General features: G+C 42.4%; 1 protein-coding gene and 1 long non-coding RNA gene across 4 annotated transcripts; one reads left to right on the top strand and one right to left on the bottom strand.

Moving 5' to 3' along the window:
- Nucleotides 1-5,162: 5,162 nt before the first annotated feature.
- LOC147011152 (chemerin-like receptor 1) lies at nt 5,163-19,608 on the bottom strand. Of its 2 annotated transcripts, none has more exons than XM_085859854.1 (2): nt 19,515-19,608; nt 5,163-7,308 (listed from the first exon to the last, which is right to left on the bottom strand). In XM_085859854.1, the coding sequence occupies exon 2, from the start codon at nt 7,299-7,301 to the stop codon at nt 6,258-6,260; it is 1,044 nt and encodes a 347-aa protein (XP_085715980.1). In that variant the 5' UTR covers nt 7,302-7,308; nt 19,515-19,608; the 3' UTR covers nt 5,163-6,257. The 2 variants fall into 2 exon arrangements, with proteins under 2 accessions (XP_085715980.1, XP_085715979.1); XM_085859853.1 differs by lacking the exon at nt 19,515-19,608 and adding an exon at nt 9,806-9,927.
- On the top strand, nt 7,346-26,770 carry LOC147011151 (uncharacterized). 2 transcript variants are annotated; one of them, XR_015052455.1, is made up of 3 exons: nt 7,346-15,676; nt 15,728-15,774; nt 17,849-26,770. It is a non-coding gene; the product is annotated as an uncharacterized LOC147011151 (long non-coding RNA). The 2 variants fall into 2 exon arrangements; XR_015052454.1 differs by having other exon boundaries at nt 7,346-15,774.
- Nucleotides 26,771-27,956: the final 1,186 nt, after the last annotated feature.

Below are 27,956 nucleotides of genomic sequence, written 5' to 3'. Positions count from 1 at the left end.
AGCTTGATGCTGCTTATAAAAAAAAAGAGATGTACAGGGTCCATCCGTAGCATGAATCCTTTTGTGTCGACTTTCATTGTGAAGGGGGACTGCATCGCTCGACTGTAGTCTGTAGGTCTGGTCAAGGTAGGTAGTTGTCCAAGGTGCCAGAGGTAACTCACATAGGGGGTGGGACACCATTATGGGATCTTGAACGGCCACCAAGTAATGCCCACAGACAGAAGACCCAGTTCAACGTCCATCGCGAGGGATCGCACACTCATCAATACAATGTCTACCAAACACCACCCCCGCCTGTTTCTGGTCGTGTTGGGGATCAAACCGAGACGAGATGCCTCAAAAGCCACTACATGATCCCTGAGCTATCCTGCCAGCCCTCAAACACTCCTGATGCAAGTTCCACCATTGAAACCACCATCCTCACCCACACAGAGATCGATCAACAATTCACAAACATTCCTAATCTGAAAGGGAGGTGAAGGGTGGTGCTTGGGGGGTGGGGGAAGGATGAAATGTCGTTCATTATAAAATGATAAACACGTCATGTATGATGATGTTAATGGTAAGAATTGTTTCACACTTGAAGATATTAGCAAACCGATATACCTTGTTGAGTTCCACAAAAGGGAGGGCATGCCAGGTTAAACTACCTGACCAAAGGTTGTGAAGCTCGATTTAATACACCTTCGTGAATAGTCACGCCTTTTATGCAGTTAATAGCTGAAAATTGAACGTTAAAAAAACTATTATAAAGGACACAAACAACAGACACGAATAACTAATTGAACGTGTTAAATTAGGTGGTGGTGAAGATGGTGCGTCAACGGTGGTGAACTTTGGATTGAATGTTTCTTTTTTCTCCTCCAGCCTTTAAAACTTATATTTTTGTTTCCATGTAATTGTATATTTGAACACGATAGAACACAAATCGTCTTGTTGTCACTTAGAAAAACCTTTCAGTTTCGCAGCACCGTACTTGGTAAAAAAAATATTACCCAATCTGACCAATCAAATTTACCACTCACGATCTTATTCTTCTACCTCGAATAAAGTGTTTCTAATATAGTCCCTTGGCCAAGTGGGAACAAGGTCACATGTCCTTTTTCTCAACACCGTGTGGGGTGAGGTGTTCTATGATCTCTTGAGTTCACCATCGTTTTTGGGACCAAATTGGAGAAATCAATTTAAGAGTGTCATAATAAGATGAGATTTTTTTTTGTATACAAAGTCAAGGCTTGTGAAAGAGCATTTAATGGATCAGGAAGCAACTAAACAAAAATAACGCTCGAGAGAGGGGGGCTGGGACACAGTAGGGGTGAGGGATAAGGGATGTGGGGAGGAATGAGGACAAGGAGAGGAGTGAGGACAAGAGAAAAAATGAGGGAAAGGGGAGGAATGAGGACAAGGGGAGGCATAAGAAATGAGGACAAGGGATGGAGGGAGTGGGGGCATGTGGATAAGGGGAGGACAGAGCTTGCTGTCAAACCTCAATTCTACAATGGGACCAGACGGCATCAGCCCACGTGTCCTAAAAACCTGCTCCGCTGCTCTAACTCAACTTCACTCTGTTCTATCCACCTCTCATTTGCTCAAGGTCATCTGCCATCTGCTTTAAAATCAGCAAACATTACTGCCCTGCATAAAAAAGGTGCAAAAACAGATCCCTGCAACTACAGACCAATTAGCCTTCTCCCAATCACAGCAAGGTCATGGAATCCATCATCGCTTCAGACATTAAATCCTTCCTCTTCTCCAAAGGCTTGAGGTCCGATTATAAATTTGGATTCAGACCAGGAGACTCTGCCCTGGATATGTTGCTTCTGCTCTCCCAACAATGGATGGAGATCCTCAATACCAAACATGAGATCAGAGCCATCTCCCGAGACATATTGTGAGCTTTTGATACAGGCTGGCACCCTACCCTGCTCACCAAACTCTCTTCTTATGGTATCCAAGGCCATCTCCACTCTTGGCTCGCCGACTATCTCTCCTATCGCAGTCAACGGATGGATCTATCTATATCTCTCTATATCTCTCTATATCTCTCTCTCTCTCTCTCTCTCTCTCTCTCTCTCTCTCTCTCTCTCTCTCTCTCTCTCTCTCTCTCTCTCTCTCTCTCTCTCTCTCTCTCTCTCTCTCTCTCTCTCTCTCTCTCTCTCTCTCTCTCTCTCTCTCTCTCTCTCTCTCTCTCTCTCTCTCTCTCTCTCTCTCTCTCTCTCTCTCTCTCTCTCTCTCTCTCTCTCTCTCTCTCTCTCTCTCTCTCTCTCTCTCTCTCTCTCTCTCTCTCTCTCTCTCTCTCTCTCTCTCTCTCTCTCTCTCTCTCTCTCTCTCTCTCTCTCTCTCTGCGTCTCTCTCTCTCTCTCTCTCTCTCTCTCTCTCTCTCTCTCTCTCTCTCTCTCTCTCTCTCTCTCTGCGTCTCTCTCTCTCTCTCTCTCTCTCTCTCTGCGTCTCTCTCTCTCTCTCTCTCTCTCTCTCTCTCTCTCTCTCTCTCTCTCTCTCTCTGTCTCTCTTTCTCTCTCTCTCTCTGCATCTCTCTCTCTGCGTCTCTCTCTCTCTGCGTCTCTCTCTCTGCGTCTCTCTCTCTCTCTCTGCGTCTCTCTCTCTCTGTCTCTCTCTCTCTCTCTCTCTGCCTCTCTCTCTCTCTCTCTCTCTCTCTCTCTCTCTCTCTCTCTCTCTCTCTCTCTCTCTCTCTCTCTCTCTCTCTCTCTCTCCCTCTCTCTCTCTCTCTGCGTCTCTCTCTCTCTGCGTCTCTCTCTCTCTCTCTCTCTCTAACATCTCTCATCCCTGAGATCGGCAAGCAGCAGCCTCTTCACTCTCTGCAGACCTGGATAACATCATAAGCTGGTCAAACACTTCGAATATGTCTTTCAATCCTGACAAATCTCAACTCTCACGATGTCTCTCTGAAGGGACCATCTGGAAAAAAAACCCCCATCTACTTTCTCAACAATCCTCTTGAAGAAATCCTTTCATTCAAGCTTTTGGGTCTCACTATTTACCTGGTTCTTTCATGGGAAAGCCACATCTCCAAGCTGGCCTCTAAAGCCACTCGCTGACTGGGCATCCTCCATTACACAAAGTCCTTCCTTGGCCCACCTGAGCTCCGAACCACATAAAAAAGCTTTGATCCGCAGCCTGATGGAGTACTGCTCTTCCCTCAAAGCTGGTGCTTCCGCCTCACACCTGGATCGGCTTCACACTGTGGGAACCAAGGCTTTAAGGATCATTGGTATCTCCAATGATGAAGCCGAGTCTTTGGGTCTCTCACTTTCTCACCGCAGGCAGGTCGGTGGTCTTTCTATCTTCTAACGTCTCCTCTCCAGCCTCCCCCCCCCCCATGCTCGGTCCACCCCCCCCCTATATTTCTCCAGGGTGCTCAATGTTTGCCAACAACCCCCTTCTGGTGAAACTGTCAAAATCAAGAATGACGGCTCACCTCCACTCCTTTTCCCCACTTCTGGAAGAAACTCAAACGTTCTCTTTAATCCCACTCCTCATTCCAGGTCTTCAAAACAGCTGTACATCACCATCGTATATCTTCCCCCATCCAAAACCCCATAGATCTTTTCTCCTCCTGTTAATCCACCCCAAACCCACCTCCTTCAAATTCAATGCTTTCTTTCCTGAAAGTCCCTGTAGTCCCATCTTGTTTACCCCCATCACATCCCTCTCTCTCTTCCATAGATCTCCTAATGTCTCTGTTCCTAACTGTTATGGGTTTCCCTCTCCCACCCCCTCGTCTCCTGCTCCCCTTGTTATATGTTTTGTGTGTTAGCTCTTATACGAGCCTCGACAATGTTTACAAAAAAGGGGGGAGGGATGAGAGCAAGGGGAAGAATTAGGGCAAGGGGAGGAATTAGATCAGTGGAAGGAATATGGGCAAGGGGAGATATGAAGACAAGGGGGATGAATGAGGACAAGGGGGATGAATGAGGACAAGGGGGATGAATGAGGACAAGGGAAGGAATGAGGACAAGGGAAGGAATGAGGACAAGCGAAGGAATGAGGACAAGGGAAGGAATGAGGACAAGGGGATGAATGAGGACAAGAGGATGAATGAGGACAAGGGTAGGAATGAGGACAAGCGTAGGAATGAGAAAAAGGGGAGGAATGAGGACAAGGGGAGGAATGAGGACAAGGGGAGGAATGAGGACAAGGGGAGGAATGTGGACAATGATAATTAATATTTGAATTAACAAGGCTAATTATTATTTTTTTAATTTTGAGAATATCTTTCCATGACAATTCCACAAACCTTCCCTTATTTCCATTGTTTGGAATACATGTGCAAGTGAGTAGTGACATATTGGCATTGGTAGTGAAATGAGCAGGTGAGAGCCACCTTTTTGTTAAACAAATATATGTAATACTGTGTAATATAATAATCATAATAACATGTAATCCTCACTAAAATTCATGGACCAGTGTTTGTTCGTCTGTCCGCTTGCCTCAAGCCCAAACCACTCATCCGATCGTTCTGAAACTTTCAGGGATTGTATCCGCTGTCCCTGCAATGATCGATTGATGGTCGAAGCGAGATCAACATAGGTCAGATTTCAAAAATCCTCAATTTTCATCCGATTGACTTGAAATTTGAAGAAGATTTGCAAATTTGGTCATTGAATTCAACTACCAAACATTTTTCAGGGCAACATCGGCTAAAAAGGTCAACATCTTCAGTGTAACTTCTAAAATCCTCATTTTTTTCATCTGATTGACTTGAAATTTGTAAATAATTTTCAAATAAGCTTACTGAATTCAACCAACAATTACTTTTGAGGTCAACATAAGCCAAAGGTCAACAACTTATGTGGAATTTCTAAAATCCTCACTTTTTCTTCAATTGACTTGAAATCTGAACAGGATTTGCACTAAATACAATCACCAATTGTATCAGTTCACTAAATACAATCACCAATTATTTTTGAGGTCAAACAGTCAACATAGTCCTAATTTCTAAAAGTGAGTCAGGGCCAAAAACTAATATATATATATATATATATATATATATATATATATATATATATATATATATATATATATATATATATATATATATATATATATATATATACATATATATATATATATATAGATATATATATATATATACATATATATATATATATATATACATATATATATATATATATATATATATATATATATATATATATATATATATATATATATATATATATATATATATATTGGTATCTCAAAAAGTTGTGGACGAGTTATGACAAAACTATGAGTGGGTGAGTTGGTTCGGTGACAAGAACAAGCAGACTAGATTTTGGTTCAGATCCAGCCCATCAGTGGGATATAAAATGTGAACTGTTCAGCCTGGCGGAGGTATGCGCTCTCGCGAGTGCTGTTCTACTTTATTCTGTTTTGCCAAGTGTCGCTGTATGAATTATTTTTCATTTGTTTGTTTGTTGTGCTACTCATCCTACAGTTCTGGACTGATTACATCCAGAATTGCTCAATAGGATCAATATGACCCCAATTCTCTATGTTGATGTGTATTGTGTAGCGCCGCCTCCAGGTGAGGGATGTTATTACTAGTCTCCACCATTTATAGTGCAGTATACCTGTCCCCATGTTTTCCAGTGCCGTGAGGTGTTTTGAATTATAAGCAGTCGGTATGTTTTTACTTCATGCACGTAACCCGGGTTATGTTCTTGCCTATACAGAGCTGTCATTTGCCTACACACCGCCCAAATAAAGGTATGCATCAGAAGAACATGTTGCGTGCTTGGAACAAGATCGATCATTGGGTGGGTCCTCAGCCAGTGTTTATAAAACAGGATGTGTGAGGAGAGAATAATGATCATTGGTGTTTGACATCACATCACCAGACACCAATAATTACAGGGATTGTGAATCATGTCACATGTTGAGAAGAACAGGTGTTGGACAAGAAATGGAAACATGGGTAAATGTGGGACACCAAGCAAACAGCTTCCACACAGGTGTAGCCCATGTGTTAATTAAGCAAAGAGCATCCCAGCAAGCTTGGAGTCATTTATAAAAATGCTGTGCAGGCCTGGTTGGCTATAATGATGGCAAGAAAGAGAGAAAGTCAAGTCAGTATGTATGACATATATACGTGCATGTGCGTGTTCGTGTGTACTCTCAACATGCAGGTGTATACTTTGTTAGTTTGGGTGGAGAAAGTAGCAAGATGGTGGAAGTTAATGAAAACAACTCATCCAACTACATCACCAGAATAAACAATTTGTTCATATTTGCAATTAACTTGTGTGTGTGTTTGAAAGAGCGAACTTCTCAGCTTTGCTTTCTGACAGTTGGCTCTCTCGGGTATCTTCAGTGAAGGCCACCTCGATTGCCTTCATTATGGGTCGAAGGACCTTCTTCATATCTTGACCACTGAATACGTACAGGATTGGATTGATGCTGCTGTTTACAATGGCAATACTCACTGTTACTGGATAAACAGAGTTGATGGAATCGAAAAGGAACTCATCCTTAGTTTGATACGATACCACTTCCACAAGGCTCACCATATGGTAGGGAATCCAGCAAACAAAGAAAGTCACAACAACGATGACGATCAGTTTCATTGATCTCCCCTTGTTCATCACTTGGCTTTGTGTTATCTTCAAGGCAATCAAGGTGTAACACACCAGTATAATGGTGAATGGAATGATAAAACCAAAAATAACTCTAGTTATGTTCACTGCTGTAATTCTTTTGACAGAGGTTTCAAAATCTCCATAATCAAGAAAACAGATAATGTTTTTATCTTCATCCTCGTAGGTATTTCGAAAAATGAGGGCTGGAAGGCTTAAAATGCAGGCAAGAGCCCAGACAACACCTGCTGCAACATAAGCATTGCGCAGAGTTCGTATTTCCAACGATTTCACCGAGTGCACCACAGCCAGGTAGCGATCGATGCTGATGGTGGTGAGGAAGTAAATGCTGGTGTACATGTTTATAAACATGATGAAGGAATGCAATTTGCAATAAATTGTTCCAAAAGGCCAGTGGTAAAGCATGATGGCATGTGCGATTGTGAAAGGCAGGAAGAGGATGAAAAGGCAATCAGCAATGGCCAGCATGAGGAAGAGGAAAGTGACCACCGTTTTCTTCATTTTCCAACCAAGAACCCAGATGACTGTCGAGTTTCCAATCATTCCGACAATGAAAATGATAACGTACACGACAATGGAGATGATGCGATGATGATTGCCTGTCTGCTCTTCTGCATCACCGGTGTAATTTGAAGACGAATTAGTCGGAGGAAGAGTAAAACTTGTGTTGGTTTCCACTGCCATGGTCAATCTGGAATATACAAAACAAACTATCAGTGAGTAACGCGCACGCACACGCACACACACTTTTTTTTCAGTGAAAAGCTAAATAAAGTTTGAGGACAAGCATATCAATAAAGGAAAGAGAATGAATCCAAACTCAAAATTTTAATTATATTTATCTTTGCCCCATGTCCAGTAATTGATCATTTCATAGATCCTAACCATTGTGGAGAAAATAAATCACATTGTTTTCAACATGCAAAGGAATTGTAAAAACATCCCATAATAATGTTGGTATTGTCTGTCTGTTGTGTTCAGACGTTCTTGTTCCTAATGACCGTTTTTACAGCCATTTTTCCCTGCTGTGCAGGGGTTTGGCTTTTTCTTGAGGCAATGTTTTATGGCCGGATGCCCTTTCTGACGCCAACCCTGGTCGCCTCTTACGACACACAGGGATATGGTACACCTATTCTAACCGGGCATACACCGGGACCAGTACACTGGTACTCATTTCGCCGACCTCGGAAGGATGACAGGCTGAGTCAACCCCCTGGTGTTAATTCAGCAGCCAATGGGGCTTGAACTCAGGACACTGGGATCCCAAGCTGCTGCCCTAACCACTGCGCCAACACCAGGCTAATGATATGACAAATTAAATTCCGCAAAGAGGAAACAGTGTTGATGTTTCTATAATCTCCCAAAGTCCTTTCTATTAAGTTCAGGAAGGAATGGTATTACTTGGGGTAACAACCATGAGACACGTAAGTTCGTTTTCAGAACTAAGTCACATGTTGTTTTCATATAACTCGTCTTACCTACAGTTACATTGTGAAAAAAGGATATTTTATGACACGTTGTTGTTGTTGTCTGTGTGCTCCTTCAAAGTACAATTATACATGTGCTCTGCATGCGGAGCACAAAACGAGGTTAAGCAATTGGTTCACTCTGTCCATCTGTCTGCCTGCAAATGTTTGTCGATGATGGAGGAACAACTGAATTTTAATTAAATTTTATATTTTGAATAATGTGGAACATGAATGGGAACACTATTCAGAACATGAACCTCGAGGTTAGCAGTGCTTTGGCACTGAAAATGGCAAATTGTACGGAATCTCATTTCATCCCAATGCACAGAGGCGTGAGATGATTGGTTTAGTCTGTCGGTCTGTCTGGCAGCCAAACAAAATAAAAAAATCATTCCAAACAAGAAAGTTACTGTTTTTAGGCACGGCATAAAGGACACAAACAACACGCACGTATAACTAATGTAACATGTTAAATAATGTGGTGTAAAAGACAGTTCATCAATGGTGATAAACTTCTGAAAAAGAAAAGTTGTTTTGTTTCTTTTCAACAACTTTGAAAACCTTTATTTTATTTCAATTGAATTATAATATACTTTAACACTCACTTTCTTGCCACATTCAAAACCTCCAGTTTAAGCAGCATGTACTTGGACAAAATTTTACGTCATTTTTCCGCTCCTTGCAGTGGACAATATCGAGATTCAGTTAAATATCACTACTCGTTGGAAATATAGATCATACTCGGAAATGCAAAGCAAGAGTTTTAAAAACCCTTTCCATGTCCTTTTTCTCAAGACTGCACTGTCTTCTTGTTCTATGAATTATAGTGGTGTTCTTGGAATTCTCTCGGCGTTTTAGGAATTCTTTACTTTCCTCTGAACTCTCTGTGTTCTCTGAACTTTCTCAGTGTTCTCTGAACTCTCTGGTTTCCAATGAACTCTCTCGGGTAAGGAGTTCGATGAACTCTCTAGTTTTCTAATGCAGTGTAATTATGCTGTAAATAAACATGGTTTGCCAAGTTATATCTCATTTGCGTTTGATGCAGATTTATTTTGCTGAAAACAAACCTGATATTCTCAGTAAAATTACTCTGTTTTTCTTTTTTCTTTTTCATCGTTTGATCGGCATGAATTTGTAAATTGTTTACGGTGCCGGCGATAACTCGTCTACTCTTCCTAAAAAGACAACTTGGAATAGCAATCGGAGAACAATTTTGTGCAAATATTTTTTTCCCAGTTTCATATAATTAAAACCTGTAAAGTTAAACATTTAGTAATATCAGTTAAGATCAGGCAAGAGATTCACAAAGATCAATTCTATATTTGAAACGTGTTACAATGTCGATTGAAATGTCACAAAGATCAAGAGGTCAAGTGAAAATGTCTTAGCATTCATTCTTCCTGAGTTTATGTTAATGTTCAGAAAGTCAACTTTAAAATTAGTGAAAATTCATTAAAAAGCTCCTCTGTATTGAAACAATTGGTGATATTTATAAGAATGTTTTGCCATCTCTTATCGACCTTAAACTTTTCACTGACCTTGCCCAAAAAAATAGAATGTTTTTTTTTGTTAAAGTGAAATAAAAAAAATAAAATCAATCGCACAAGACAAAAATTTTAGGACCGACGACATCACTTTATATTCTCAAATTCTTTTACGTTTAAATGATGAGACAAACACGATGTTATTATTAAAAACGAGACAAACACATTTACCCACTTTACGTGCTGTTCCTTGTATAAAGTTTCATCCACGCGCCACCAAATGTAGAAATGCTTTTGCGGAGGATAGTGAAAGTTGTTTTATTGACTAAGTCAATGGTAATTGTCGCAATAACTCAGCCGCTAACAATTGTTTTTCAATATAAAGCTTTCCTTCCTCCTACAGACCACAATGTACGTCAGATCCTTTTAATTCAGCAGCCTCATTACACAAGAGTTTAACAAAAAAGCTCTCTTTTGTTGGTTGTTGTCTGAATTTTGCAGGTTTCAGGAGGTGGGAGGGGAACTCAAAATCTCCACCTCCTATGGTTTTGGTAAAGGATCATGATTCATGAACCAAACTCTGAAACTTCATTCTCATAACCTCATTCCAAGGGCTGTTTTCAAAATCTTCACTGAACCTCTGACAGCCTCCACTCTGTAACTCGTTTGTCGTGATATTCCCCAGAATGATTTTTAAGTTCTCAGTAAGGGGTTTCTTTATCATTTCTGTAGCTCCAACTATCACTGGCTTTTAATTTCAGCTTTCTTCAATTTCCAAGTCATCTTGACCTCATATTTCAGATCCTGGTATTTGGTCATTTTCTTGATTTCTGGGGGGTTTAGTCCAAAGTCATTGGGAAATGAAACCTCGATTAACAATGCTGAATTTTCCTTTCTGTTTGAGCACTTTGTCCAGACACAATGCTTTGTTTGTAATGTCTCCACTTGACGAGATCATCTTATCACACGTGGGAATTACTTGTTCATTTTGAAGGATCGGATTTGGTTTGTGTTTCCATGATTGTTCTGGGACTGGGATGTTGAAATGTTTACAGATGTGCTAGTGGATTACTCTACAGATGCTGTAATGTCTTTCTGTGTACAGCTGTTCTGACATGAGTTTTTTTTACATCCCAAAAGGAGGTGACTGGTACTTTCTGTTTCTAATCCACAAAACCTGCATTTGTCAGATTTGCTCAATCCCACCATTTTCTTAAAGCCATTAGTGTAATGTCCTTGGTCTTGGGCATTGATGATGACTAGTCCTCCATCCCAAGTAATTTGACCTCTTCTTAGCCATTCCAAAGAGCCTTCCTTGTCTCCCTGTCCTGTTAAGCTCTTTTTTTTAAATCTTCTTCCATTTTTGTCCTCCTCCCATTTGTTGGAGTATATCTGCTGATATTTAGTTTTGGAATGTTCCTTTTTTTTGTCTTTGCAATCATTGGGGCCGTGTTTGTTTGTTTCATTTTCCTGTGCAGTATCTGTCATTTGCACCTGTCTCTGGAAGTTCTTCACTAAATGGATTCAGGATTCCTTGTCTGTTTTTACCTCTGGCGCCGAGGGTGAAGGAGGTTACGTTTTCACCCCTTTCTGTCTGCTTGTTTGTTTGTCTGTGTACAGAATATCTCAAAAAGTTGTGGACGGATCCGGATGAAATTTTGTAGACAGATTCGATGTGTGACAAGGATAAATTGATTAGATTTTTGTGAATATCCGGATCCGACTACGAGAATTTTAAAAGTGATTCTTCACCATTGAGAGATAGGGCCAAAAACAACACAGTACTGCACAGCATGATATTTCAAAAATGTATTGGACCCGATATGTTCTCGTGTATCAGGCATTACATGGTGGAGTGATGCGCTCCACCGAGTACCCTTCTTGTTCTGCATGAGTTTCTTATTTCTTGCAATAAGACTCATCACGCACTCACTTTTGAGACTGAACAGGTACAACATTCATTTTATTGTTCACGTCTGATGCTCGTGATTTAGGTTGAAAAATGAGAGGGAGTATTCGGAAAAATTTGAAGAGAAATATTGGCAGGACATTCCAGCCTCACAAAACCAACTTTATTTTACTGAGTCTTGAAATCAAAATACTTTCTTACCCATTTTGAAAAGCCCACAGATATACTTTATATTTATATGTGTACAGAGTCAAGGTACGTGGTAAAGCTAAAACATTGAACGGATCAGGACGCAACAGAACAAAAGAAACAGTCGAGAAAAATGGGAGGGGGGCAGAAGAATGGACACCAACAGGAGAGTTGATGGACAAAACAGAGGGAGACGCAAACAAACAATGAGTATGAGGATGACTGAGGGGCAAGGGAGGATGCATGGGGTGGACAAAATGGATACAGAAGCAAAGTGTCAGGAAGAAAAAAACTGGAAATTTGGAAGGAAGTGGGTTGGGGTTTATACCAGAATAGAGGCAGTAGAATAGAGGAAAACGACCTACTGACCTGTCTGTAGTGTGGAATAACAGGCCCAGAGGGCTGGGAGGATGGCCTAGAGATAGGCACACTCACCTGTAAACTGTCTAGCCTTGGTTTGAATCTCAGCACAGCTTTAAACTGTCATCCCAGTGTTTCACAGGCAGGGCAATTTATCAATGTGTGTGCCATTCTCCGATGGATGTCGAACTTGTGTCGTCTGACAACATGAGTTGGTGGACGTTAAAGATCCCACTGGGTCCTTTACGACAAGTTGGCTGGCTATCGCCAGCACCGTGGACAAATTAAATTCCAAATTCCTGCTCAAACCTATGGAGGTATTTGCATCAGTGCCACAGCTGTACCCTCAGACAATGTAACTACCCCACAGCCTTGTGATGCAAACAAAAGAAGAAGAAGAAGGCCCAGAAATTCAGCTTCATCAAGGGAGATGCCAATGATTTTTGAGGGCCTAGGTATTTACACTATCAAGAATTACAAGGGGTGCCACTCAAAGAGTAAATCGGTATTCCATCAAGCTGCAAATAAAGATCCCATAAGTTGTGAAAAGTTTGGATTTGCCAAGGAAACACTCGGCATGGCAGAGGATGCCCAGTTGGATACGTGGTTTGCCCAAGATAAATCATGGGCTAAACTCCAAGAGGTTTGTGAAGGTTATCAATGGAAGGATTTGCCAGACTTATTTCAGAGAGACAATGCTGAAATAATAGTGAGGGCACAAGATATTCCAAGTGTTGGACCAGATCATGACTTTATGAAGGTCTGAAGAGAGAAGAGGCTGCTGCCTGTCTATCTGAAGGATGTCACAGCAGTGGGTGGAGTCATCAGAAAAATAGATAAAGAGGATTTTACAGAGTCAGACAGATCACTGATGAAGATTAGTCTTTATCAGTGTCTGCAAGTGGGATCTTCTCTTTCTCATCAGACGCTTGCCTACAAGTTGGTGGTTTATGGCCTTTTGGCTTCTATTAACTGGTATGCTGTTTATTTCAATTAACTGGCTGAACCTTTACACTATCCAAGCTGAGAAATATTCAGAATTGTTGATTAAACAGGGACACCACACCGCTGAGGACAACCCTACAGGAAGTCCCTATTGGGGATGCCTCTTCGTGGTGATTGCACCCCCCAATGCAAGATGGGGGAGCTAAATCTTCCCCACTCTTCCCTGCTGCTCGGATTCATCGGAGTCAGAGCGCCGATCGGTCCCCATGGACCAGCCCATTCCTCATCTTCCACAAAAAAAACCACACTCACAAATACTCAAACACCACACTCACACATGCATCGCATATCCACAACAAACGCCATTTCTATAATTAAATTATTTTCTTATTTGGGGAGTGACCTCCCTCCGGCAATCCTCCCTTTCTCCTCAACCCGGGGCCCCAACCACCTCAACTCCAGAAACCCACACATAACTTTAATATCCTCCAATACAACACAGACGGCCTTGTCAGCAAGACCGTGCAACTTAAACACTTAATTCTCACAAACAGTGTTCACGTAGTCATCATACAAAAACCAAATTACACGAGAAAAACAAAACTCTGACCATCCCTAACTATGCACCGATACACTCAGACAGACCGAAAGCCAGAGGTGGAGGCCTCATCACACCCATTCACAATTCAATTCGAGACTCAAATATCACACAAGACACAAAAGCACTTCTACTACCAGACAGACAACACTTCAACCTTTCAAAATTAAAACTAGTAACAAAGCACACACAAACATCATAAACACAAGCCGGTAGGCGACGAGAGATTCGCGAGGATGAAGCGCTGGATACGATGCTTTTCATTCTGACCGATCCACCGACGAAGATTCATTGCCAAGACGTATTGGTTCACATACAATTGTTCCTCTGCATGGCAAGAGTTTTCCTATTGCGCATTTTGCCAACTGGCACTCATAAAAAAATGACGGTAAATAGACACCCTATTTTTGAAGGACTACCATTTGAAAAATTATCGGTTTGCTGGTTTGTGCTGTGGAGCGTCACGTTGCACACACACACACACACACACACACACACACACACACACACACACACACACACACACACACAAAAACACACACACACACACACACACACACACACACACACACACACACACACACACACACACACACACACACACACACACAGAAAACCCGATAAACTTCTCAATGCCCTTGTTTGACCACACCTCCTCAGCCACACAATATTTTTCATAAGCCACGCCCACTTTAAATAATAAATAATTGGAGTTGGTGTGTGGGTCGTGGAATCGTTTTCGGGAAATAAATAAATAATTGAAGGTCGTGTGTGGATCGTGGAATCGTTTACGGAAAACAAATAAATAATTGGAGGTGTTGTGTGGATCGTGGAATTGTTTACGGAAAATAAATAAATAATTGGAGGTGGTGTGTGGGTGGGGAATCGTTTTCGGTAAATAAATAAATAATTGGAGGTGGAGTGTGGGTTGTGGAATCATTTTCGGGAAATAAATAAATAATTAAAGGTGGTGTGTGCGTCGTGGAATCGTTTTCAGTAAATAAATAAATAATTAAAGGTGTTGTGTGGGTGGGGAATCGTTTTCGGTAAATAAATAAATAATTGGAGGTGGAATGGGGTTGTGGAATCGTTTTCAGTAAATAAATAATTGAAGGTGGTGTGTGGGTCGTGGAATCGTTTTCGGTAAATAAATAATTGGAGGTGGTGTGGGCCGTGGAATCGTTTTCGGGAAATAAATAATTCAAGGTGGTGTGTGGATCGTGGAATCGTTTACGGAAAACAAATAAATAATTGGAGGTGGTGTGTGGGTGGGGAATCGTTTTCGGTAAATAAATAAATAATTGGAGGTGGAGTGTGGGTTGTGGAATCGTTTTCAGTAAATAAATAAATAATTAAAGGTGGTGTGTGGGTTGTGGAATCGTTTTCAGTAAATAAATAAATAATTAAAGGTGGTGTGTGGTTGGGGAATCGTTTTCGGTAAATAAATAAATAATTCAAGGTGGTGTGTGGGTCGTGGAATAGTTTTCAGTAAATAAATAAATAATTGAAGGTGGTGTGTGGATGCGGAATTGTTTTTGGTAAATAAATAAATAATTGGAGGTGGTGTGTGGGTCGTGGAATCGTTTTCAGTAAATAAATAATTGAAGGTGGTGTGTGGGTCGTGGAATAGTTTTCAGTAAATAAATAAATAATTCAAGGTGGTGTGTGGGTCGTGGAATCGTTTTCAGAAAATAAATAAATAATTAAAGGTGGTGTGTGGGTGGGGAATCGTTTTCAGCAAATAAATAAATAATTGAAGGTGGTGTGTGGGTGGGGAATCGTTTTCGGTAAATAAATAATTGGAGGTGGAGTGTGGGTTGTAGAATCTTTTTCGGTAAATAAATAAATAATTGGAGGTGGTGTGTGGGTCGTGGAATCGTTTTCAGTAAATAAATAAATAATTGGAGGTGGAGTGCGGGTTGTGGAATAGTTTTCGGTAAATAAATAAATAATTAATTGGAGGTGGTGTGTGGGTCGTGGAATCGTTTTCAGTAAATAAATAATTAAAGGTGGAGTGTGGGTGGGGAATTGTTTTCAGTAAATAAATAAATAATTGAAGGTGGTGTGTGGGTGGGGAATCGTTTTCGGTTAATAAATAATTGGAGGTGGAGTGTGGGTTGTAGAATCGTTTTCGGTAAATAAATAAATAATTGGAGGTGGAGTGTGGGTTCTGGAATCGTTTTCAGTCAATAAATAATTGAAGGTATCTTTCTCATCTTTCTCATCTCAAGTCTGAACTCTCAAACCTCTCCCCCTCCTCAAAATCCTGGTGGCGTTTAATCAAATCTGTTTCTGGTGTATGTTCCCCCTCCATCCCCTCCCTTACCTCAAATGGCCGCACTGCTGATTCCACACGTGATAAAGCTGAATGTCTAAACTCGGTGTTTGCAGCTAAATCTTGTGTCCCAAACCCATCACTATCTCTACCCACTTTACCCAGTCGCACCCAACTGTCCCTGGACTCTGTATCCTTTTCTCCTGACAAGGTGGAGAGCTTGCTTTCAAACCTCGAGTCAGATTCTGCAACCGGTCCAGACGGCATCAGCCCACGTGTCCTCAAAGCCTGCTCTTCTGCTCTTGCTCACCCTCTCTCTGTTCTATTCACCCTCTCATTTTCCCAAGGTCATCTGCCATCTGCTTGGAAATCTGCTAACATCACTGCCCTGCATAAAAAAGGTGCAAAAACAGATCCCTGTAACTATAGACCAATCAGCCTTCTCCCAATCATCAGCAAGGTTATGGAATCCATCATCGCTTCAGACATGAAATCCTTCCTCTTCTCCAATGGCTTGATTTCCAATCATCAATTTGGTTTTCAGACCAGGTCACTCTACCCTAGATATGCTGCTACTGCTCTCCCATCAATGGATGGAGGTCCTCAATGCCAGACAGGAAATCCGAGCCGTATCCCTGGACATATCACGTGCTTTTGACACAGTCTGGCACCCTGCCCTACTCACCAAACTCTCTTCCCATGGTATTCAAGGCCATCTCCACTCATGGCTCGCAGGCTTCCTCTCCTGCCGCAGTCAACGTGTGGCCCTAAATGGAGTTCTTTCATCCCCTCTTCCTGTGCAGGCTGGAGTTCCTCAAGGTAGCGTTCTGGGCCCTGTTCTTTTTCTGGTTTTCATCAATGATCTCTCGGACTCTCTGGAAAATCCTCTATTTCTCTTTGCCGATGACTCAACCCTCTGCCGTACCATCTGTCATCCCTCAGACCGGCAAGCAGCAGCTTCTTCGCTCACTGCAGATCTGGATAAAATCACAAACTGGTCCAACACGTGGAACATGTCTTTCAATCCAGACAAATCTCACACTCTCACTATGTCTCTTCGAAAGGACCGTTTACAAAACCCCCCCATCCACTTTCTCAACAATCCTCTGGAAGAAGTCTTTTCTTTCAAGCTTCTGGGTCTCACTATCTGCCATGACCTTTCCTGGGAAAGTCACATTTCCAACCTTGCCTCAAAAGCCAGTCGCCGACTGGGAATCCTCCGTCGTGCAAAGTCCTTCCTCGGCCCTCTTGAGCTCCTGACCACTTACAAAGCTTTTGTCCGTAGCCTGATGGAGTACTGCTCTCCCCTCTGGGCTGGTGCTCCTGCCTCCCACCTTTCTCGACTTCACGCTGTCGAAACCAGGGCTTTTAAGATCATTGGCATCTCCCGCAATGAAGCTGAGTCTTTGGGCCTCTCACTCAATCACCGCAGGTTGGTCGGTGGTCTTTCTGTCTTCTACCGACTCCTCTCCAGCCTTGCCCCCCCTGCTCTCTCTGCGATTTGTCCCAACCACATTTCCACAGGGCGCTCAAGGTCCGCCAACAACCCCCTTCTGGTAAAACTACCAAAATCACGAATCACTGCTCATCTTCACTCTTTCATTCCTCTTTTTTCCCGCCTTTGGAATAAACTTCCTCACTCTATTCTTTCCCATTCTTCCCTTCAGGCTTTCAAAACAGCTGTTCACCACCACCTCTTATCTTCCCCCATCCAAATCCTCGATCTTTTCTACCCCCGATAATCCACCCAAGCCCACTTCCTTCAATTCTCCTGCTTTCCTTCCTGAAAGTCCCTTTAATGTCCATCTTCCCCTCGCCATGTTCCCCGTCCCATCCCCATCCCTCTCCCTTCCACAGTTCACCTGTGTCTGTTCCCCAATGTTTTGTCCCTTCCACTCCCGCCCCTCTTGTCTCATGCCTCCTTGCTGTGAGTTGTGTGTTAGCTCTCATACGAGCCTCGACCAAGGTATACAAAAAAAAAAAAAAAAAAAAAAAAAAAAAGGTGGTGTGTGGGTCGTGGAATCGTTTTCGGTAAATAAATAAATAATTGGAGGTGGTGTGTGGCTCGTGGAATCGTCTTTGGTAAATAAATAAATAATTCAAGGTGGTGTGTGGGTCGTGGAATCGTTTTCAGTAAATAAATAATTAATTGAAGGTGGTGTGTGGATGGGGAATTTTTTGGTAAATAAATAAATAATTGGAGGTAGTGTGTGGGTCATGGAATCGTTTTCAGTAAATAAATAAATAATTGAAGGTGGTGTGTGGGTGGGGAATCGTTTTCGGTAAATAAATAAACAATTGGAGGTGGAGTGTGGGTTGTGGAATCGTTTTCAGTAAATAAATAAATAAGTGAAGGTGGTGTGTGGGTCGTGGAATCGTTTTCAGTAAATAAATAAATAATTGGAGGTGGTGTGTGTGTCGTGGAATCGTTTTCAGTAAATAAATGAATAATTAAAGGTGGTGTGTGGATCGTGGAATCGTTTTCACTAAATAAATAATTGAAGGTGGTGTGTGGGTGGGGAATCGTTTTTGTTAAATAAATAAATAATTGGAGGTGGAGTGTGGGATGTAGAATAGTTTTCGGTGAGTAAATAAATAATTAAAGGTGGTGTGTGAGTCGTGGAATTGTTTTCAGTAAATAAATAAATTATTAAAGGTGGTGTGTGTGTGGGAATCTTTTTCGGTAAATAAATAAATAATTGGAGGTGGAGTGTGGGTGGGCAATCGCTTTCGGAAAATAAATAAATAATTGGAGGTGGAATGTGGGTTGTGGAATCGTTTTCAGCAAATAAATAAATAATTGAAGGTGGTGTGTGGGTTTGGAATCGTTTTGGGTAAATAAATAAATAATTGGAGGTGGTGTGTGGATCGTGCAAGTTTTCAGAAAATAAATAAATAATTGAAGGTGGTGTGTGGGTGGGGAATTGTTTTCGGTAAATAAATAAATAATTGGAGATGGAGTGTGGATCGTGGAATCGTTTTCGGTAAATAAATAAACATATTATTAGAAATCCACAAAGACAGAAATGCCGGTGATTCCATTTATTTTGGATCCTTTTCACATTGGTCAATAACGTTTCGATCGAGGAGGGATCGAAGGTGGAACGACGGTGTAGTTCCTTACAAACACTGTATACACACCTTAAATGATGGCAAATAGACACCCGATTTTTGAAGGACTACCATTTGAAAAATAAAACCTCATTCAAAAATCGGCTCGAGTAAAATTTTCTAAATACCTTGAAGTGTTTAATTCCGAAGTTTCGCTTCTCTACATTCAAAACTGAAGGATAAGTATTGAAAATACTGTACGCGGTTTTTCGGCCGCTGCACAGCAACGGGTGGAAGGCAACGAAATACAAACACGCACATTCCCAGACCATATGGCACCTGTTGGCAAAGTTTCATCGAAATCGGTTCGCTGGTTCGTGCTGTGGAGCCTCGTGTTGCAAACACACACACACACACACACACACACACACACACACACACACACACACACACACACACACACACACACACACACACACACACACACACACACACACACACACACACACACACACACACACGGAAAACCCGACAATAAGGGATATCTCATTTTTAGCGAATCCAATATACATACCACCAGACACATCCCCCACTGTACCAATCATGCAAGTACTCACCACAATTACAGAACTTTGCTTTAACCAGACATAACATTCTGTGTCTCCATCACTTTGCACCACAACCACATGGAGAACAATGCAGCAACTCCCTTCAGATCACCTACCCATCATCAATACCACGAGTACGTGCCCGTAAAAAAAAAAAAAAAAAATCATAATAAATAAATAAATAAATAAACCACACAGGCCGTTTATTCGCTCTCACGTGCCCGAACGTGCGTGACCCGGAAGTTCGATATTATTCGCAGTTCCGATTATTCGCAATTTATTTTTAATACCCAATTATTCAATTAGCGCCAACGTATTTTACCTTTTCGCAATGTCGTGGCAAGGAAAAACAAAAAGAGAAAAGAAGAGAGAGAAAAAAATTACTTCCTGGTTCGGAGCACACCAGCACTCTGATGTTCCCGAAATTTATACACCGTCTAATATGAAAACGATCATAACTTGGGCCATTGTGTTTATCTATAAATGCGCATAAGAAATCGAGAAATTATTAGAATACACGAAGTCATCACTCCGGAAGCCCGTACGTTGTAACCCGTAATGGGGAACGCGGCTGTGCTTCCCTTCCCCATCGGCCACGCCCACGCAACAACGTGTCTTCCCATTGGTTTGGTAAATAAATGGCCATAACTTGGGAAGCACTTGTCCGATTAATATCAAACCTTGAAAAGGCACATCCTCGGGTCCCCAGCAATATACCTGGCAAGTTTCAATTATATCGGACCAGAGGTTGTCGAGAAACAGCGGTCACACACACACACACACACACACACACACACACACACACACACACACACACACACACACACACACACACACACACACACATTGCTGGAATTATAGATAGATAAACACAGCTATAGACCTCAACACAAACAAAATATTCACCAATTACCAGAAAACGATGTGGGATAACGTTGTGCATAACACTGAACAAGAATTCCAACAACTCAACAATAACAACATCACCAACACTGACATCCACATCAAACTGTTCAATATGATTTTCCACAACCTCAGCTACTAAATACATCCCAAAGGGCAATATCAAAAAATACAACCCCAACTACATACCAGAAATTTCACACCTCATCAAACACCGAGCCAACTGAAAACGCAACACCCAAAGCACCAGATATAGTAGAAAGGATTCAAACACTAAACACAGAAATCAACAACAAAAGAATGGTGAGAAAAACCCCACAAAACTGGCACTCCTTTCTACGCACATTAAAACCACTCAACAACTACCAACGACTTGTACAAAACCATAAACAGCATCACTAACTCCAACAGTGGCATAACGTCCTCACATACAGCCATAACTACCACAACCATACCATCAGAAAAACAACACCATCATAGAGCACTGCGGAAACCCAAGTCACAGAAAAGAGGAAAGAAGTATTACAAGATGAAAACCAAGCTGCCAACTCAACACCACCATTGCATCATTCACTCCGACACAAACGGCAAAAATCATTCAAAACTCGCAGTCCACTCGACCCTGCCAACATGTCCAATTTACATTTGAAACACCTTGGACCACACGGCATATCAGCCCTCACAAATATAAGCAATTGCTCCTGCCAACCAACACTCAAGAAGTCCCCAAATTTAGAAACGAGGCAAAATCATTACCTTCGTGTAACCAAACAAAGATCACACAAGGGCAGCCTCCTACGTACCTATCATATGACTTTACACACTCTTCAGCAAAAAAACGTCGAATACTCACACTCAAAACCACTCACATTCCTCTCTCACACACCCAATACTAATTCAGACTTAACCACTGCACCACCACACTCACAAACCTCACACAAAACACCTTTGAAGGCTTCAACAGTAGAAAACCACCAAAACACACTATTCTCATCACAATACACATCAGTAAAGCATTTGATACACTCCCAAAACTTATTCACAAACCAAATACTCAACACAAATGTGCACAACAACACCAGACACTGGCTGGCCAACGACGTATCATGCAGACAGTCATCCGTAATTTTTAATGGGAAGTCATCATGCACACGATACTTTCGTAACAGAGTACCTCAAGGTTGAGTCCTCTCTCTCCCACATTGTTTAACCTGTTCATGCACGACATTCCACAACCACCTGAGAACATACAAGTAGCCTCGTATGTGGACTAGATGATATAACCATTACCTCCACTCCAAGCAACATCAACACTGCCACAGCACAAATTCAACCCTTCCTCAGCACCCTACAAACCTGGCTCACCATCAACAGACTGAAAGTAGCCGCCTCAATATCAACAGTCATCGTTGTAAAAAAAATTACACCAAGAAACGTAGTGCTGCACCACACATCACACTGAACAACACCCACATCACCACAAACACAATCAACGAACTCGGTCCAAACATTCTCATGGGAGGTAAACCCCCCACCCATCCATGACACAGACCAACTACTCTCCAGGTCCGATCGTGTTCACCTTGCGCGCCTCTGCTTTGGACACCACCCATAGCCATCGGTCATTGGACACCACACTACAAACACAGACTCAACAACACCACCGACGACACCTGTAACCTCAACCAGGCCGCTTCACACACAACAATACACATTGTGGTAGACTGCTCGGTCCTGGCTCCACTTCGACAAGAGCACAACATCATAGATGTGAGGGATCTCTGAGTCGCTCCTGGGAGATCGATCGGCTATCTCCGTGTCAGTTCGAGCAGAACTGACCGGGGCAACACAACAGCAACAACCTTACAGGAATGACAAGGAAGGATGAAACCCGCCACCACCGTACCAAACTGTTGTGTTAGAATTACCCAGCCTCTTGGTGAAATCGGTGAGTTTATAAAATCAATTTTAATTCTTCATCTGTCTTTTGTCAATAAAAATTTCTCTCAAACTTTGATGTAAGTGGTAATAATTTTTGAATCTGTACATGTAGGGCTTAAATGGTTCCACGATTATTTTTTTCATTACTACTTTTTTTTCAGTGTTAGAAAAAGTACCAATATATACAGGGTGTCCCAAAAAAATGTACTCACTCTTTAAATAATAATAATAATAATAATAAATGTGTTCTTTATTGACTTAAAAACAACATTAATGGTTAGATGTATAAATGTATGTTTACAAATGTTCAAACTGACGACCATCACGTTCCAAACACAGCCGATAACGCGGACCAATGGATTCAACAGCGTTACGAATCATTTCATTTGGAACTGCAAGACATTGCCTTTCAATTTCCTCTGTTGATTGTTGCTGGTTTTGAGCCGTAAACTTTATGTTTGAGATATCCCCATAAGAAGAAGTCCATTGGAGTGAGATCTGGGGAACGCGCAGGGAATTCAACACTACCTCTTCGCCCAATCCATCTATTCAGAAAAGTTGCTTCGAGATAGGTAGGCCCTTACATCACGGTGGTAGTGGGGAGGTGCTCCATCTTGCTGAAAGTAAATCTCTTCGTCAACAAATATCTCTTCGACACGTGGACCGACTGATTCCTCCAGCAAGTTTAAGTAAACATCCCCAGTGACAGTTGGGTCAAAACAGAATGGCCCTAGGATGCCCAATGCTGATATCCCACACCACACATGGCTATTGACCCTACCCCACGCCGTCAGAGAATTGGCGATCACGGTCCTTGAAGTGGCCCGTCGAATCTGGAGTTATCCGGGGTGACGACCTTTTAATTCCGGGTATTCGGTGGGAGACGGCTCTACTGCTCCACCTGGCGGTCGTTTATCGCCACCGAACCCTGGCCCACAACAACATATATCGTTCCGGATTTCAGAATCCGGTCTGATGAATGCATCCACACATCCACATTTGTGCTTAAAATGTTATCAAAATGTGGAGAAGTGATTTGGAATGATTTGTGAAGGAGTTGTGTATGATTTGGTGCCTTTGAATGAATGAGGATTTATAGCCTCCCATCAGCATTCCGGTGGAGAGTGGTCAATCAGTTGTCCCTCGGATGGGCGTTGAACTGGGCGTGCTGTCTTCATTAGTCTGTGAATGTTAAAGTTAATAAACGACATTGGTTGATGGATGTTAAAGACAAATTCTTGCCAAAACTACTGCTGGGAAGGCAATGGCAAACAACCCAGTGTAACCCTTTGATCGATTCAGGCAGGAAAAATTCATTGCATAGCTTTCTGTGCGGGAAACGGACAGAAAAACATCTGTTGTCTTTATATTGGCCTCTATCTGTCAGGGTAAATTCATTAAATTTAATTGGACAATTTTCTTTGTTGTCACAATGATAGACCGTGGGGCTGTTTAGGCGGGATTGGGGGGATGTACTCAAGGGGGAGGTAAATGCTATTCACCTGGTGACTCGGCGTTGACGGGTGATTTGACAATTTTTGTACACCTGTTTAAAACAGGTTTAAACTGTATTTATTTGTTTTGATAAAGGAAATGGATTCGTATTTAAAAGGTCAGAGGACGTGATTAGATGGCTTGAGTAAGTGAGTTGGTTACATTGCAGCATGTTGCTGTTTTGGTGAGAGAGAAATGGACAAGATGGACAATGTCAGAGATTTAAAATGTTGATGGAACTTTGGATTGGTGAGGAGGAGATTGGGTTAGGAGGTGAGATTTACAAAACAACAATGCAATTTGATGTCCCAATCCATGAATACAACGCCACATGTTACATTAATGGTTGCCCAAAAGGTGCTTGCTCGTCTGGCTCACAAAAGTGGCCAAATGAGAAAAAGGGGGATGTGGAAGGTGTGCTGCCTTTTTGGCTGTTGGTTGCATCATTGGTTGGGGCATGACTGTGCCACTGATGCGGTGCCCCTATTGCCCGTGTACTGATGTTCATTTTGCCAGTCTTGGAGGAGTGACAGGCTGAGTCGGCCCTCTGGGGTTCGTTCGGTGGTCAATGGGATTTGAGCTCAGGACTCTAGGATCCCAGGTCACCACTCTAAGTGCTAAGCCAACACTAGATTGTAATATTGATAAAATGTCTCTAAAATATATGGACCGATGTACATGAAGATTAACTCTTGTGTTGCTCTAATAAAGGTTGTGAAAGAGTTTAACAGCAAGGTGTTCGAACGGAGGAACGTCCTGAAGACACATTGGACCCGGACCCTTCCAGGCATTACTGGTTACCCACGTAGCTGTCAAGTGAGAAGGTAAGCCAATCATGGACTCACGCATCTCACTGCAAAAGAGGATAAATGAAGTCATAAAAAGAAAGAAAGGAAAAATCTGCAAGTGGAAAAAATGTTACTGGAGGTTTATGACAGATGTGGCAGTGCTTTGATTAGTATGTGTATAATCGTGATAATATGGACAATAACAGATAGTGAGGACATCATGGGAATGTCATAGAGAGCAGAAGGTTTGGTAGGTCGACAGTAGGGGAAACAAGGAATGGGTTGTGACAGGGTACGCAGGGCAGAACAAGGTAAACATTGGGACCAATTGTATGGGAAAAACACTTATATGACCCTTACATATAATTATGCACCTCGTGTGACATGGGATGAAGGGGACACAGGCACTGTATGCCTGAAACGAGGCGTAGTGCGACATGAAGGGATAACTGAACATCCACTGAAAACATTTTTCGCAATATATCTTAACAACATGCCAACACTACGCCAAATATGGGGAGGAAAAAGTAACCATTGAGGGACAAATTACTGGGACAAGGATAGATATAACGATACGAATGAATAATATCATAGAACCCCAGACATCATTAAATGGTATATTTGTATGATCTAGCAGGACACATAAGGAAGGAAGCTGAAAAATATCATGATTACAATCCAGGGTGGAAGTTCGGAACATGGTTGCAAGGATTGTTTGGAGGTTGGGGGGGGGAACTATTCTCAGGTTCCTATTGACAGGATTGGCCGTATTGATTGGAATATTCATCATGTTGTCTGTAATCAAAGCAGCCATTATGGCTGGCTTGCAAAAGTGTGTTACAGGATGGCATCCAAAGAAAACACCCAAGAAGCCCAAAACCAAACCCGAACCTGAGATGGCCCTATTAGCAAGAAAAGGGGAAAGGGACACTTCAATAAATGGGATAATTTTCCCCGGTTCCCCACAACCACTTGTACAACCCCCCTTCTCTTCCCCTACTCCCGATACATCACTTGTATGATATATGTGTACTCTATGTGCCGAATACCTGTGATTGATGATTTGTATATATCACTTGAAGAGAAAGACGAAAAGGTTAAAATGGAGCTGGAAATGGATGTACACCAAATGCTCATGGGTTTGGACCAGTTTTTGGATGAAGATTTTTACTGAGGGATTTGTGAAACAAAGGTTGGCATGTGATTCCATCTTGGTTGGGTGGGTAGCTCTCTCCCTGGGTGAGAAGGGTGCAACGGGAGCCTCTCGACCGCCATGGGGACCATCTGGAGCTACCCCGAAGGCTGCAACTCCTCCCAGGGAGCGGTCTGTCTGCACCATGTATGCATGGTGCTGGATATATATCCAGGGAGCTGCATCATCTGCTGGCCTGAATGAAAAAGATGCTTGGTTGTGATTTAATAAACCATTGTTTCTTAAAGGAACAATAGGAGGGAAATGTTGGGATTCGTTCCCAACTTGTTCCCAAGTTCTTTATCTGTTTTTGCAGGCTTGGTGTTAATCAAACTATACTCTTAGCTGGCTGCTTAGAAAAAAGAACATTGGAACAGTGTATGCAGAAATATGATTATGATTAATCTTGAGTAATCCAGAGAAGTGCTGTGTGAGCAGAGCTAGGGAGTGACCCGTTATTTCCCTTATCTCTACTTTTGTTCCACTATTCTTGTAAAGAAATGAGCCAACTGCTTGCAGCTGGTCAGATTGGAAAGAAAGGACAATTGTGAGATAAACGATTGTCCAAAAGTAAAACCGAGTATATAAGGGGGTAATAAACCGTCTCTGACAGAGCGGCACCCTCCGGGCATCTTCAGTTACTTGATTGATGTTCCTGGTGTTTGCCGAGCTCCGTGTGCACGTACCTTGGTGGACAATGAACAGCTTTCTCTCAAGTACATTGGTGCCTTCATACCTTGGTGAAGGGTGATTGACGTTACGACATTATCACGAATAAAGAAAGGTATCAAATGTACAAGCAATTCCTTAAACAATTCTACTTAGAGATAGGACCCACGGGCACACACACACACACACACACACACACACACACACACACACACACACACACACACACACACACACACACACACACACACACACACACACACACACACACACACAAATACCCAGAAAGAGATGGACCTCGAGGTCTTTATTGCCCCTTCGGCTCGGAAGGGAAGAGAACGTGCTGGTTACCTGGCCGTGTTCGCGCGGCTGGACGACCGCACCTTCCCAGAGCACCAGTCGCCAAAGAACGGACCAGGGAAGCCGAACCCAGAGGAGGCGAGACGAGGTGATCTCCCGTGATGAGATGGTCGACCGCTTGTTGTAATGTGCCAGACGAGAGGCCTCGGATGCGCAGGATGCAGTCAGCCGCAGACCCAGACAGAAGCGCGCTCGAGCAGACGGGACGCAATCTTCAACTCTTTTCCCATCGTTTTTCGGGATGGGACCGCTCCCCCGTCGCCTGCTCTCTTTGGGTGGACGGCTTGTCACGGCTCCGCCTTCTTGCAAAGGACCGCCCCGGCTCTGGTCCGCCTATCACCCATTGGGCGGAAAATGACGCATACCCTTATTTGGCGCGCAGCCAGAACGAAGCGCTCCGTACCCATATTTGGGCCAAGCTAGAGCGAAACGCTTCATGACCATATTTGGTGCGAAATCCACACCGTCTGGGGCATGGAATTCCGCACACGCCCACATGCCGGCGAGCGCGCCGTGATCAGAGTGTTGTTGTTGCCGTTGTTGTTGGTGATGTAAAAATCCTAAGTATAAAATAATTCACAGCGCACGTACAATTAATCACCCATTAAACATCGGATGGGACCCTACCTAGAAACACATGCTTACCGATATATCTGATCTATAAGGACTCTGGTTGTTGTGTGCGATGGGTTCCAAATTCGTAACACTACCCCCCCCCCCTTTTTACAGACTCGTCCCGAGTTATCAAATTTTCGTGTGATCAGCATGTGTAAGTTCTCCCCGAGTACGTTTCAACTCCGGATCCCTGAGTGCGACATTTGCGTACATGTCCCAAAAATAAATAACCTAGTGCGTTCTCTAACTAAACTAACAGACTCACTCGGACAACTTAACTACATTGCCCGCACTAAACAAACAACAGGTGGGCTAAAATTATGTACAGTCCTAATATTTACACTACCATGGCTCAGGACCTGTGACTTGAGGAGAGAAAACACAGCAAAGTTAACATTTGTGGATGAGTGCTCAGCAGGTGTTGATGGTCAGACGTCTTTAGGGCCATCAAAGGTCCCTTGTTTGTCGTTGAATTCTTCTTCTTTTTTT

This window comes from Eptatretus burgeri, chromosome 16, assembly GCF_056783735.1.
Source record: "Eptatretus burgeri isolate ZD-2024b chromosome 16, Ebu_testis_v1, whole genome shotgun sequence".
NCBI lineage: Eukaryota > Metazoa > Chordata > Myxini > Myxiniformes > Myxinidae > Eptatretus > Eptatretus burgeri.
This window is presented reverse-complemented; position numbering and strand designations above follow the sequence as displayed.

Excerpts from the sequence above, each read along its gene's own strand:
- LOC147011152 (XM_085859854.1), bottom strand. The coding sequence starts at position 7,301 with ATGGCAGTGGAAACCAACACAAGTTTTACTCTTCCTCCGACTAATTCG.